Source organism: Balaenoptera acutorostrata, chromosome 17 (genome assembly GCF_949987535.1).
Source record: "Balaenoptera acutorostrata chromosome 17, mBalAcu1.1, whole genome shotgun sequence".
In the NCBI taxonomy this organism is placed as follows: domain Eukaryota; kingdom Metazoa; phylum Chordata; class Mammalia; order Artiodactyla; family Balaenopteridae; genus Balaenoptera; species Balaenoptera acutorostrata.
The window spans coordinates 1,529,608-1,543,368 of record NC_080080.1 but is presented as its reverse complement, the minus strand read 5'-3'; the positions used below and the strand labels follow the sequence as shown (position 1 = coordinate 1,543,368).

The following is a 13,761-nucleotide window of genomic DNA, read 5'->3' as shown; positions in this document are numbered from 1 at the left end:
GGGGCACTGGCGTCAGGCTGGCCTATGACCCCGCCCTCCACGGCCTCCAAGCCCCAGCCCGGCTGTCTCCTGCAGCATCCACTCTGGGATCACCACCCCCGTCTCAGTCCCTCCATGACCCAGCCCCTCCTCCTGTCCACCACCATTGCGCAGCACTCGTGGTGATTCGCTCCAGATGCCCCGCGGGATGAGGCCACTCCTCCCCCAGCGACTCCCCAGCCAGGCTGAAGATCGTTCCCATTGCAGGAAGGACAGGGAGGAACGAGGGAGGGAGGGAGGCCCGGCTGCTTGGACCCAAAGCCCTTTCTGGAATCGACGAAGGTGGCGACTGCTCTCTGCCCACGGGGTGCCTGGCCTGGAAGCAGCTCTGACCCTGGGACCCCAGCCCCGCCCTACCCGGCCCCACTGCCCCATCTCCAGGGAGCAGAGCATGGTCTTGCACATGGTTCTGTGGGCATTGCAGGTCGTGGTGGTGACTCAGCTGGACACGCTGGTGGGCTCAGGACTGTTGTAGCATTGCAAGGCCACCACTGGGGAAGGAGTGGAGAGGGACGGGTCAGGCAGGCCCTGGCCCTCCCAAGCCCTCTGACCAGAAGGCCCAGGTTTGAGGGGGACAGCTCCACCCAGGGTCCAGTCGCCCACCGACCAAAACTCAGGGAAGACTCAAGAGCTTCGAGCTGGGGTCCCCGAGTCCTGAGGCCGACTATGCCCCTGGAGGGGCCAAGGCCAGGCAGGGATGAAGCAGCTTTGGGAGCACTGGGGAGGCGCGGGGAGACGGAGGCACTGGGGGCCCTGCAGTAAAGGGCCTGGCAGGGGCAGGCGGGTCACCCCTGGCATCCTCATCAGCAAAATGCAGGACCCGAAGGGCTGCAGAGGGGATCAGGGATCAGGCAAGGAGGTATGTGGCGTGCAGGGTGGGCCGGGCTGGGCCCGGTGTGCCCGCTGGTGGAAGCTTAACAAGGGAGGGGAGAAGAGCCACGGTCCAGTGGGACCCAGGCCGGTCAGGGCGCAGGCTGGTGGGGTGGTGGGGGCTTAGGGCACACAGGCTGCTCCTCTTCCCTCCAGCCCCAGTGCCCCACCCCTACCATGACAGCCCGAGCCGCTCATGTGCACAGTGAGGCCCCTCCACCCCCGCTGACTGTTGCTGTGTCTCTCGGGATGACCTCAGTTTTCCCCTCTGGGAAATGGGCAGAACCATCTGGCTGGGGCCCACCCAACCCAGCTCCTTTTCTGGTTGGGGGTGGGCCCCCCAAGGGCCTGGGATGTCTCTCAGACCCCCAGTCTCCCAGTATGTCTGGTTTGCTTCCCTCTTCTCCACCTCCTGCTCCCCCCACCCCCCGGTGCCTCCCTGGTGTCCGCAAGGCCCCTCCTGAGACCTGCCCCCGCACCATGGCCCGGGAGCTGGGGAGCATGATTCTGACCCTGCCCGCCCGCCCCAGCAGAAAGCCCTTCCCTGGAGCCCCATGCTGACGAAGGGCTGTTCTCCAGTGGGCACCCAGGACCTTGGCCACCAACCCCCCTGCCAGTCTCAGCCCTGGGGAGAGGCCCTTCACCACCACACCCCTCCTCACCCTGGCCCAGGTCGCAGGCGCCCCGTCTGCCGCAGAGCCCCACCGTGCCTGGCCCACCCCACTGCCACCTCTCCCTTCTCACGCCACATCTCCTCTGCTGCCCTGCTTTCTTCCTCTCCCTCCATCCCCCCATCGCCCCAGGCACTGCCTCCTCTGGCGGCCCCGCACCCCTCACCGAGCTCACAGCCGGCGGCCAGCACCAGCGCCAGCAGCGCCAGCCGTGTCCCCCAGAGTCTGGTCCCTGCAGCGCGCGGTCCTGGGCCTGCCCCGCAGGGATGGCGAACACCCGCTGGAGCCACCCGACCAGTCAGCCGAGCAGATCAGGGGGACTGTGGGTGGCAGAGGCACGGAGACCCGACCCCGCCCACTGGGCCCCACCCGCCTCCACCTGGACACCCGCTCCTCTGTGGTCCCCCCCCGCCCCTCCCTGCCCCTTCCCCATTCCTCCACCTCCCGCAGTCTGGGCCCCTCCCCGCACCCTCGTGACCCCCCTCTTAGGATTGGGGGTTCCCCTCCCGCCTCTGTAACTCCCTCGCTGGGGCTCTCTACCTTCTCCCCCCACCCCAACCTGAGACATCCCTGCACCTGAGGAAGACCCCCAGGCCACCTGGAAGGGAGCAGCAGAGGGTGAGGGCTCTCCTGCACCCTGACCCCTACCTCTGTCAGGCACCTGTCCGGCCTGGGGTCCCCACGCCGTTCTCCAGGGTGGATTGCTGGTCTAGTGGTTCTGCGTTCGAATCCTCCCAGGGCGCCCCAGGCCCCAGCACCCAGCTTCTTTGAGGTGGTCACGTGGGACGTAGTGATGGGGAGATGGCCGCCAGGACAACCAGCCAAAATGTGCTCACAGGCTTAAGGGGACAAAGACAGGAAAAGTGCTGGGTCAACAGGAAGGTCCTGGATGGGGAGAGGGGGAAGGGGCAGGGTCGCCTTGGGATGCTAATCCTGGCGTCCCCTGGGGGGGGGCAGGCACTCCTGGATCAGGGCCCAGGGGGCTGCCCCTCAGGCAGGGCTCCCCTGGCCCAACTGCAGGTCACGAAGTTGACAGGCAGGCCCCGGCCCGGGCTCAGATGGGGGAGATGTGGATTTGGGCCCTAGATTCAAGCAGCTCCAGGCACTGCGCCCCCCCGGGGCGGCCTGCACCTCAGCCTCGCCAGGTGTGCCCCACCTGTGACCCTGTCACCCCCTCCTCCAGGCCCTGTGCTGCCGGAGCACACGCTGGGGGGGTAGGGGCGGATTGTTGGCAGGGCTGTGCGCAGAGGCACTCGGGGCTCTGCTGCAGCCTTGCTCCACCCTCCATCTTCTACCAAAGGCTCCAGACCTCACTCCCTCCAGACTCCACTCCCGCTCTTCCTGCACCGGGGATGCCCTTCCCACCCCTGCCTCTCGTGGTTGAAATCCTGTCTTGGGACCGCCCGCCCCACCCCGCCACCACCCCACGGCCTTTTCTAGCCTCCGGGCATCAGCTCCATTTGGGGTCTGGTCTTTGACCCCAAGACTGGGAGGGCCTATGTCTCCCTGGGCACTGGGTCGGGGGACACCTAGCCTTCCTTAACACCCAGAATGTGTCAGACACTCCGCCTGCTGAATCTTATTTTTCTCACTACAGCCAACGATGGTACCCAGTGCTGATGCCTGGATTTTGGATGCAGGATGGGAGGCTCTAGCAGCGAGCTGACAGGCCGGTCATCCAGGGAGGGCTGGGCAAAAGCCAAGACAGCAGCCGGGCCTGTCTGATTCTGCTCTTCGCCAGGCTGCCAAGCTTGATGCTGGGTGCAGCTAATCCTGGTGATGCAGACACCACCACGCACAGCCAAGGTTCTTCCTTGGGTTGAGCCCAATTCCTTTGCTGTGGCTGGCCCAGCCCACCGCCGTCCTGCCCTCAGACCCAGGGCCCCCACCTGTTCTTTCCTTCCGGAACATACCTGGCCCTTGGGCATTAGCTCCTCCTAGAGTTTCTGCGTGACCCCTGCTGGGGAGACACAGGCTGAACCTTTCTGCAAAGTTGCTACCTACTTAGGGTGAGGAGGAATGTGCCCCAGCCAGCGTCTGGGCCGCTCTGCTTAGGGTGCCTCCCTGCTAAGAGGTCTACATCCTTCTCTCTGTTTCTCCAGGAGCCTCTGGATCAGACATCAGCGTGCGACCAGGCTCAGGGCTCAGCGTGGGACCAGGCTCAGGGCTCAGCATGTCACCAAGGTCAGGGCTCAGATTGTGACCAGTGTCAGGGCTCAGATTGTGACCAGGGTCAGGGCTCAGATTGTGACCAGCATCAGGGCTCAGCGTGTGACCAGGCTCAGGGCTCAGAGTTGACCAGGGTCAGGGCTCAGCTTGTCACCAGGGTCGGGGCTCAGCATGGGACCAGGGTCAGGGCTCCGCTGCTCCAGCTGCCCGGCATGGCCTCCTTCCCAGCCTGCCTGTGGGGTTGTCTCCTCAGAGCAGTGTCTGTGGATCCCCAAGTAGGCCAAGGGGTTTCCCTACCTGGGTTTCCACTTACCTATGCCCCTCTTGTGTCCGGCAGAGCAGACTGAGGGCCCTTAAACCCATGTTTCTAAGATGTGAAGAAACTGCGCAGACAGTGTGAAGGGCTCCTGGGGCCGTGGCTGTACCTGTTTCTTCTCTCTGCAGCGCCCAGTGCGATGCCCTGACGGATTACTCCCTGTCCTAGCGGGCACTCAGGCTGCTCAGTCTGTGCTCAAAACACTGCTGTGAGGCCCTTCACTGCAGAGTCTTCACAGCCTTTAGCCACGGGCAATGGGACACACACACGGGGGCCAGATCAGTCCCTCGAGTACCGTGCCGTCTCCCTCCCGGGCAGGGCCCTCCTGGTCCAGTGGTTAGGGCTTCTTACCCCACGTCCCTCCCGTCCCAGGTGTTTGGGTGACTTCTCGGCAGCCTGCCCTCAACAACACTCCAGGGACATCTTACAGCTTCACAGGCGGCACCTCCTTGCGCGATTCCCGCAAGGGCACACAGCGGGCGGTGTCCCTGCCCCCTTGGCATCACTGTCCTGCCATTTTTTTGCTCAAAGATTTAAAATGCTACTTCCTTCATTTTGCTCCTCTCTGATTGGAAGTGTGGTTGAATGTCTTTTCCTTTGAACGTGCTACTCACGTCCTTGCCCCTTCCTTGTGGATTTGTAGTTTTCTTTATATAGGAATGGAATCCACCCCTTTTTCGCATATAGCAAATGTTTCCTACCTTGTCTTCTTTTAGTTTTGTTTATGGCATTTTTCACGCATTTCTTTTTAGATTTGTATGTCATCATAAATCTTTCTCAATCTGAATTTTGAGTCTTGTTTTTCTTAAAATGTTTTTTCTTTTTTTTCTTTTTAACAGCTTTATTGGGTATACTTCACATACCATGCAGTTCACCCATGTGAAGTGTTTTTGGCATATTTAGAGATACGTGCAACCATCAGAGTCAGTTTTAGAATACTTTCATTGTCTCAAAAAGAAACCCCTACCCTTTGGCCGTCACCTCCAAACCCCCTGATGGGGGCCCCTGGGGGCGGAGGGTCAGCCCCCCCACCTGGGTGGACCTGGTCCCCTCTCTCAGGCCCTCTTCTGGGCTGAGGCCAGTGGGTTCTCTCCCTGCCCTGCTCCTGACTTGCTGGACGCCTGGGTCAGGCTATGCCCCTCTGAGCCTGGCGCCCCCAACCTGGGCCAGGAAGGCGTGGCCAGCCCGCTCCGCACCCCCTCCTCACGGGTGGCGATAGTGATACAGCGCTCGAGCCTGCTGGGCATGTGGACTTGTGGGAGCATCCTCCAAAGCCCCTGCACTGGTGACGCTGCAAGGCTTGGACTGCAGCCACAGGCATAGGGACAGACAGACGGACACACAGACAGGGACAGAGCTGAGGGCAACGCCTGCATAATGGCACCCTCTCTTTCCACTCAGCGACGTCTCAGTGGACACTCAGCACCCGGCGGGGCTCCCATGATCCCCTGGCCATAGGCTGAGCCGGGGGAGGGAGAGGAGGCCGCCCAACCCCCGTGACCCAGCCCTGGCGGTGACAAGGGCTTTCTCTGCATTGAGCTCAGATCCCCCCGTCTTCCTGTCCTCATCCACCCACCCTGATGACCCAGGGGCAGTTCTCGGGGGTCATTGGTGAGGCCTGGGCCCCGAGCCTCACAGACTTTTCCCACAGGGCAGAGAACCCCCTTCCCCAGGGTCCCTGCAAGGGGAGACAGTGGGCAGATCCCAGAAACAGTTGGGAGGGGGAGCGCCGGGCCTGGGCCGGGGCTGTCCAGATGCTTCCTCTGTCCATCTCATTTAGGGCCATGGGGCTGGTGAGGCGGGTGCTGACCCAGGTGGGAAAACGGCTGGGGGCTGGGGGAGTGGGCTGGTTGGGATTGGATTTGGGGGGCCCAGCTGGTTTTGTTCAGGCATCTGGGTGGGTGGAGATGCCACCCCAACTCGGGGGTCGGTGGGGAGATGACGAGGCCAGGTGTGGGCAACCCCATTTTGGGGCATGTCCCCGAGGACCCCTTGAGCAGGTCTCAGGGGCAGATGCAGCCAGCGACAGTGGATGTGGGCGGAGCCAGAGAAGACTGCAGTGATGGGAGTGGGAAAACTGCCTCCAGAATAAGGCCGGACCGGAAAGGGGAGAGGCCTGGATCCTCCCTGGGGGAGAGGAAGGAGGAAGGCAGGAGAGGGTCGACCCAGGAGCAGGCCAAGACATCAAATTCAGGTGGGTGGGGTCACTGCTGGACTGGGAAGGCCTGTGGGGGTGGGGGAAGGAGGGGCCAAGCCAGGGGCAGGGCGCTGAGCGGTCCGCACCTCTTGCAGGGACGAGGACAGGGTGAGGGCTCAGCTGATGGGCCCGCAGGTCCGGGGGGGGGGGGTTGGGCAGAGGGTAGGAGCTGGTGGACGGGAGGGCCAGTGCCTCAGGAAAGGGGGCGCGGGGGCAGGAAGTGGGGTCCCCCAAGGTGGGAGTCACAGCTCAGTGGTGGCCGAGATCGGAGGGACAGGCTTAGAGCCAGCGGGGAGGGCTGGAGGGGAGGTGGCCCTGAGCCCTGGACTCACCCAGCTCCAGGTTCAAGGCAGCGGCCAGCAGGAGCCCAGGGAGCTGCCTCACGTCCTCCTGGGCAGAGGCCTGGCTCCCAGGGCGCCCGGGCTGCTGTCTTACACCAGCTGCTGCTCTGCCCCGCCCCTGAGGCCAGCTCAGCCGAGGAACTGGACTGGGGCCTGGGCAGCACAGGGCTCCAGCCTGGCCCCCAGGCTCGATGGCTGTGTGGCCTCCGGAGAGCCTCATTTAATTCCATAAACCTCTTTCCTGGTCCTCAAATGATACGACTGTGGATCACGTAAGATGGCGTGGCACACGATGAACCCTCAGCACACAGCCTCTGGCCTCCCGGGTGAACAGGAATGAGGGTCTGGCTCAGGCCTGGGGGCCTAGCCCCTGGCCCTAAACATGCAAACAAAGCTCAGGGCCCGCCAAAGCCAGAAGCTTCACCAACACGGCCCCCTGCGGGGCCCCCTGCGGTGAGTTAGCGGAGCAGCTGCCCTCCAAAGAGCCACAAAGCACGGTCCTCAGCTTTCCTGTCTGTCGAATGGGCCTCCCTCCAGAAGTGGTGGTTCTGCACTGTCTACCCCCTGGGAGTGACGAGGGACCCTGGTCATGATCGTGACTGTACTGCAGGGCCCAGGACCTGTGGGTGTTCGCGCAGTGCTGGGGGGCGGGGAGCAGAAAGGCCCTTGGTATTAAGAGAGGCCCCATGATGGGTGAGAGCCCAGAAGGACCCTCCTGAGAGCAGGAGCCAGACGTTGTGGGAGCGAAGTGCCAGCCACGCCATTCTGCCAAAATGGGAGGTGCACCGTGCGGGCAGCGTGGGTGGCTGTCTGAAGGGGGCCAGCCCTGCCGGCCCAGAGGCCCTGGTCTGCCCTGGCAGCCTGAGTGGCTTTTGTCCATCCCTCTATCTGGTGGGCTCCTGTGGGCAGTCGGTCTCAGACCCCGCTCCCAGGCAGAGAGGAAGAGCCGGGTGGTGGTGGGGTTCCTGGGGTCCCACCTCCCCCACCAGCCCCGTCAGCCTTCCCCCAGGGGGCCGCTGGGTGAGGTGGTGGGCCTGCCTCGCTCCCAGGGAACCAGAACTGGGGCCGCTCCTGTGAACCCTGGGAGTCCTCCTGCCTCTCCTGTCTGGCTCCCCTCCCGTGGGTCATCCCCTGCCCTGGGCCAGGGCTGGTTCGAGGTCAAGACTGGGTGACCCAGGGTGGGCGGGAGCCTAGGACAGACAGAGCCAGCAGGACCGGCAAACCAGACCACTGGGTGGAGGTGAGCGCAGGAGGGGTGGCTGGTGGGACAGAAAGTCGACACACGTATTCATCCGTTTATTCACTAGCTCGAGGAGGTGCAAACGAGACCTCTCTGGGAGGCCGTGTGAGGGAGGGGGGCCATGGCCTGACGTCGATGCCCATGCTGGGTGGGGTCAGGAAGTGGACAGAAAGGGCACCGTCCGTCTGTCTGTCCATCCGTTCATCCATCTGTCCACCCGGTGCCTTCTGTGTGCCAGGCCCCAGACTGGGCAGTTACGCCCCAGCCTGGTGGGCGCTACTGTCCCCATTTTATCAGCAAGACAACAGAGGCTCAGAGATGTGAACGACAAGCTCCAGATCAGCCTGAGGGACAGGATCCAACAAAATTTGGGGGACAGGGAGAGATGAAAAAGAAAGAGACCTCTCACTTTCTTTTTACCTTTCTCAGAGGTTTAGAATCATGAAAAAAATACACGTTCATCACCCCAAATCAGATGTTACAGAGGGAGGTGAGAAGCAGCTGTCCAGCCTCCGCTGTGCACGTCCGCCTGCACCGGGGCCGCAGCTGTGTCCCAGGCAGACGGACGGCACAGGAGTCCACGCAGGTGCCACCACAGTCAAGCAGCCGCTCCCGAGACAGGCAGGCTGCTTCCAGATCTGAAACGTCGCGAAGAGCCGCGAGAAAGAGCCTGGGCCTCTCCGCCTGCTGAGCGGGCTCTCGTTTCCGTTGGGGCCCCACGATCCTGACACAGGTGGGGAAGGGGTCTGGGCCAGGTGACCTCGGAGTGCCTGGCTCCCCTCTGCCCTCCTCTGTGCTATTCCACCCCTGGCCCAGCACCCAGACACAGGGCTGGACGCCCTGACTCTGTCCTTCATGGCTTCTCAAACCTCCTGGTGCTGATTTTCTCTATCTTTCCTGACCCTAAGCTGTTATAATGATTTCACATGCTAAAATCCTCTTAAATTTATAAACCCACCTTCTCAGCTTCCCCTTCCTCTCCCAGCTGATGGGAGAAGCGACTGCAGGGTGGGGCAGGGGTGCAGTGGGGGCGGGGGACAAGAAGTCCCACCTGGCTTGGGCAACTACTTCACCTCTCTGTGCCTCAGTTTCCTCATCTGTGAAAGGGGCATGATAACGGCTCCTACCTTGCAGGGTTGTCTTGCAGTGCTTAGAGCCACGACTGCAGGGAAACGGGCAGATGTTAGTTACTAACCTCATGGACAGTCAGTTGGGACAAGTTGACTTGTTTGATTTCCAAGGGCCCTACTGGTGCGTTCCCCTGATTTTGCAGTGCCACGCACTCCCCACTAGGGGGCCCGGCCAGGGCGTGAGCATAACACCTTAGGCGTGTCTGTGCCGAGTTTCGACCACAGCCGGGCCAGGCAGAACCCAGTCTGTGGAGGTGGGATGCGCAGCATGGTCCCCGGTGCTGGGGGCGGTGCCATGGGTATTGGGGTGGGACCAGGTCAGGGTGGAGGAGGGCTGGACAGATGGACGCGAGAGGCAGGTGTGAGAAGCTCCCCCAACACCAAGCACACCCAGCTGCTGGATCCCTGATCTCAGTGACCCCAGAGCCCACAGGGGGCCAGGCAGGGCTCTACTCCATCCCCGCCAGGACAGGAGGGAGGGAGGGAGGACCCAATCTAGCCGAGGAGCCACCGGACCCAGGACAAAGTGCTTGCACAAGCAGGGCAGTGACAGTGCTTCCCAGGCCTCTCCTGAGTCAGGAGGGCAGTCTGCCCGCGGCTGCCCTCCCTCCCAGGAAGCATCTGGAGCTGCAGTGGCCCTGCAGCCAGTTCTGCGGGGAGTGTGGTCACTTCCCTGAGGTGGACCACTCCTGGGAGTCTTTGGGTGGAGGAGCTGGGGGTGGGGTCTGGCTTCCCCCCAGCCTCCCCCAGGGAGGGGCTCACACCACACTGGGCATCAGAGGGAGGGGCCACCTGGCCGGCTGTCTGGGGTTCGGTCCTTCTGCTTCTTGGCCCTCTGGGAAGTCTGACCCAGGCCTGCCTAAGGACCTCCTACCCGGGCTCCCCCAGGGCGACCTGATCCCCTGAGGTCTGGCGGTCCCAGAGGGAAGCTCTCAAGAGGGAATTTCCAGCACAGGTCCCCCTGACAGGGGCCATGCTTAGGGGCCAAGGGCTTCTGAGTTCCAGAGACAACCCCTCACGTGGGCACCTGCCACCATCCTGCACACTTGGGCCGTGCCAACCTGAAGGGGCTCCTTGGCCCCTCCCCGGACACTGGAGCTGGGGGCACTGGTCAGCTGAGGAGGCCTCAGGCGCTGTGGGACCCCCGGCACGACGCTGCACCTCCTGACTGGCCTCACTGGAAGGAGGGCCCGGCTCCCCGGGCCACCCGGATCCAGAACAGCAGACGCTGGGCAGACCCGGGCTTCCCCAAGCTGGCCACGGGTGGGGCTCACCTAGGGTGGGTGCCTTTTAAATGATGCCCTTTCTTGGGTCTCTGGGGGTCCCAAGGCCCAGCTTGACTCGGGGCACCTGAGAGCCACTCCCTGAGCTGAGGCTGGAGCGCTCCAGTCAGAGCGGAGCTCCCGCCCTCCCCGTGGGCAGAGTCAGAGATCGAGGGGTCCGCGAAACCCTTTGGGGCCAAGGCCAGCGCACCCGGCACTCGTTCAGTCGGGATCCTGCTGCCCACGGGATAGCAGTCAAGCCGCTGCGAGGGGCGAGGGGATCCCGGCTGCGCGGGGAGGGAGCGTGGCCCTTTGCACTCTCCTTTCCCGACCCGTCCTCCCCTCCTCCCCCGGACCTCCCCTCTCCCTCTCCCCTCCCCTCTTTTCCTGACCCCAGTCCCCCTCCCTTCCCCGACTCCTCCTCCCCTCCTTCCCCGGACCCTGCCTCCCCCTCCCCTCCCGCGGACCGAGCCCACCCCTGCCCGGCGCGGCCCCGAGCGTCCACCAGAGGGCGCCCCGCTCCGGTTCAAGGATGCACCGCCCCCGCCCCCGCCCCGGCGAATTCTCGGCGCCCCCCCCCCCACCTCCCCCGTAAAGAGGCGCACTCCGCCAGGGCCTGCTTAGGGCTGAAGGCCAGGCTTCGGGTGGCCACCGCTCTGCTCCCTTCCCTCCTGGCCCAAAATAGTCCTGGGATCAGCTCTCAAGCTCGACCAAATATAGCCTGGCCTCTCCAGGCTCAGGCCTTCCGCAGGGGCCCAGCGCCGGGTCTGGAGGGGCCTCAGGGGCCTCTTTAGGCTGAGCCACTTCCTCCCCTGACAAGGGCTGCCTAGACACGAGGGGACGGCCGACGGGGGGTGGGCACAGGGCTTCCCCAATCGGCCCGCCATGCCACACCTGCCCTGGGCAGCCCTCCTGGGGCCGTGGAGAGCCTACTTCCTAGGACTGTTCCCCAACCCCTGGGTCCCTAATCTCCCCTCCCCCTCCAGCACACTTACACACCTTCACATCAGTGTTCACCGGCCAACTGAAGATCCCCCATAAACAGCACACCGTGCCCACACCCCCATCCTTGGATAGAGGAGGGGGCTGAGCTGCCCCATCAAAGCCAGATGCCTTGGGAGGTGTGGTCCCACATTGGCCTTCTGAAAACAACAGGTCATGACCTGGAAGCAGACCCCAGGGTGGCTGGGGGAGGTCAAGAGTCCTCCTGCAGACACTCCTGGATGCGGCTGGGTGGGTCTGGGGAGGGCGGTGCAGGGGGAGAGGGTGGGGCCTTGCTGCTGAGCACTTTGCCCTCGACTGAGTCTGTGGAGGGCGGAACGGGGCTTTAGAGCAGACCCCAGAGGGTGGCCAGGAGTACAAGGGCCAGGGTTGCAGGGGCCGCGAGGCCAGCGCCGTTACAGAGGTCGTACTGGCAGCACGAAGTGGTGGACGCGTGCTTGGAGTAGCCATCGTACACGGTCTCAAAGCAGCTGGGCACACATGACTTGCTCACCTTCATCCTGGTCGGGGTGTAGTCTGCAGAGGGATGGGGAGGTGGGCCAGGACCCTGAGGGGGCCAACCCCCAGCATGCAGGGCCATTAGGCCAGGTTCCCCTAAGCCAGGAGCTCCCAAAAAGGATCCTGGGGCAGGCGGGAGCCTCCCTCCTCAGCCTCCCTCACACTCCCCCACCCGCCGCCGTGCTCCCCAGGCAGGGCTGTGAGGGGCACCCCAGCAACTCACAAGTGCGCGTGGTCATGCAGTAGGTGACCATGGCCGGGCAGCGCACGGGGTTGAAGCAGTTCTCGCCATTGTAGGCACACACGTGGCAGTCCAGAGCCTGGGCTGGGGGCCGGGGGCCGGGGCCGGAGGGAGATGGGGGTCAGAGAACAGCGAGAGGCCCCCTCCTCCAGCCCATCAGCCCCCTGGTCCCGTCAGCTTCCCCAGGTCAGAACAGCTGGGAGGAGAGGCGGTCACTGGGATTTCTGCCCCCACCCCCTCCAGCCTGCCTGCCCCCAAAGGTAGGTCTGTCCATCCCTCTGTTCTCCATCCATCTTACCCACAGGTAGGCCCACCAAGGCCACCAGGAACAGGGCGAGCAGGGGCGCCATGGCTGGAGGTGAGAGGGCAGAGTGGGAGCAGGGAAGTGGAGAGCAGCTGGTCTTCGATTCAACTCAGAACAGGGCTGGGGCAAGGCACAGAGTGGGTGGGACAACACCCTGCCCTCTGGGAGCTCCTGGTCGACTGGAGGCGCTATAGCCCTGCACAGAGGGGAATGAGGACAGGTGGTCACAGCAGGGCCTGAGGGACCCACAGGCTTGGGCAGAGGAGCCCCCCAACTCAGCCTGGGAGTCAGGGAAGACTTCCTGGAGGAGGAGACACGAATGAGATGAGAAGGAAGTAGGGGTGGTACACCCCCCCAGGGGTGGGGGGCCAAGGGGAGGCCAGAAGGCTGGAGGGGCCTTGAATGCCAGGCCAAACCCACAGTCTACCGGAGATGGTTGATGCAGGGGCCCAGGAGCTTGGCACCCAGCCCTCTCCCACCCAGGGCCCTGGGGCCCCGGGGGTGGGTCTCTCCTCACTGCTCCCCCTACCCTTTGCCCCTGGCGTGTCCCCACGTGGGCCCCCCCACTTCCTGACACTTTCAGGGCCCAGCTAGGGGCCCCTCTCCCGGAAGACCTCCAGAGCCCTGCCTGGGGTTTTGAGTCAGCACTGCAGAGCTACCGGCAGCGGAAGGCTTCGGGGCTCTGTCCAGCCTGCGGGGGAATGCCCTTTGAATGCACTCCAGGAGGGCACTTGGGCAAGACAAGAACTTCCCAGTCTGGATCTGCCGTTTGGAGCGGAGATGCCCACTCTCTCGGAAAGGGTCTGGGGGGGGTGTCTGGAGTACGACTCCCCTCCCCGCGCGGATAGTCCAGCTCTGGGTCCCCGCCTCGGGGAACTAAATTAGACCCTCCCCTTCCCGAGAACAACAAATCCATCTTCCATGACCCATTTTCCGGGCGTGCACCTTGGGATGTCGAAGGTCTGAGCAAGGCCGGGCCTGAAGCTCCAGCTCTTCCCGCCCCCTCCCGGAGAGCCCCGGCCCCAAGACTGCGGTCCCAAGTTCGGAGGGCTGTCGGGGTGACCTCAACCATGACCTTCACCACAGTGAGCCCCCGTCGCGCCTACGACTCACCCCTCGCCGGCCCTGCGAGCCCGGGTCTGACAATGCGTCTGTCCGTGAGCCCCGCCCTGACCACGCCGCGCCGCCGCCCCGCGGCAGAGCCGCCCACCGCGCGTGACCTCACCGCAGGCCCCGCCCCGCCCCGCCCCGCCCCGCCCCGCCCCGCGGCAGAGCCGCCCACCGCGCGTGACCTCACTGCAGGCCCCGCCCCCCCCCGCCCCCCCCCCGCCCCGCCCGCGGGTTCGTCCTTCCCGCGGGGGCTGGGACCCCCCCCCCGCCCCCCTCGGAGAGCCAACCACGCTCAGACCTAGGCTCCCCGCAGGGACACGCGCGCTACCCTCAGACGCACGCGCTCCTCGGGGTGGGGCACGGGCCATCTC

General features: G+C 64.2%; 1 protein-coding gene across 3 annotated transcripts; it reads right to left on the bottom strand.

The window, feature by feature from the left end:
• Positions 1-7,886: 7,886 nt before the first annotated feature.
• Positions 7,887-13,509, bottom strand: LYNX1 (Ly6/neurotoxin 1). Of its 3 annotated transcripts, none has more exons than XR_449723.2 (5): positions 13,394-13,509; positions 12,275-12,476; positions 11,959-12,060; positions 11,235-11,753; positions 7,887-9,005 (listed from the first exon to the last, which is right to left on the bottom strand). XR_449723.2 is itself a non-coding variant. In XM_007166879.2 (4 exons), exons 2-4 carry the CDS (start codon positions 12,324-12,326, stop codon positions 11,563-11,565), a joined length of 345 nt encoding a protein of 114 aa, XP_007166941.1. In that variant the 5' UTR covers positions 12,327-12,476; positions 13,394-13,509; the 3' UTR covers positions 11,232-11,562. The 3 variants fall into 3 exon arrangements, 1 of the variants encoding a protein (XP_007166941.1); XR_449726.2 differs by having other exon boundaries at positions 7,887-8,187; XM_007166879.2 differs by lacking the exon at positions 7,887-9,005 and having other exon boundaries at positions 11,232-11,753.
• Positions 13,510-13,761: the final 252 nt, after the last annotated feature.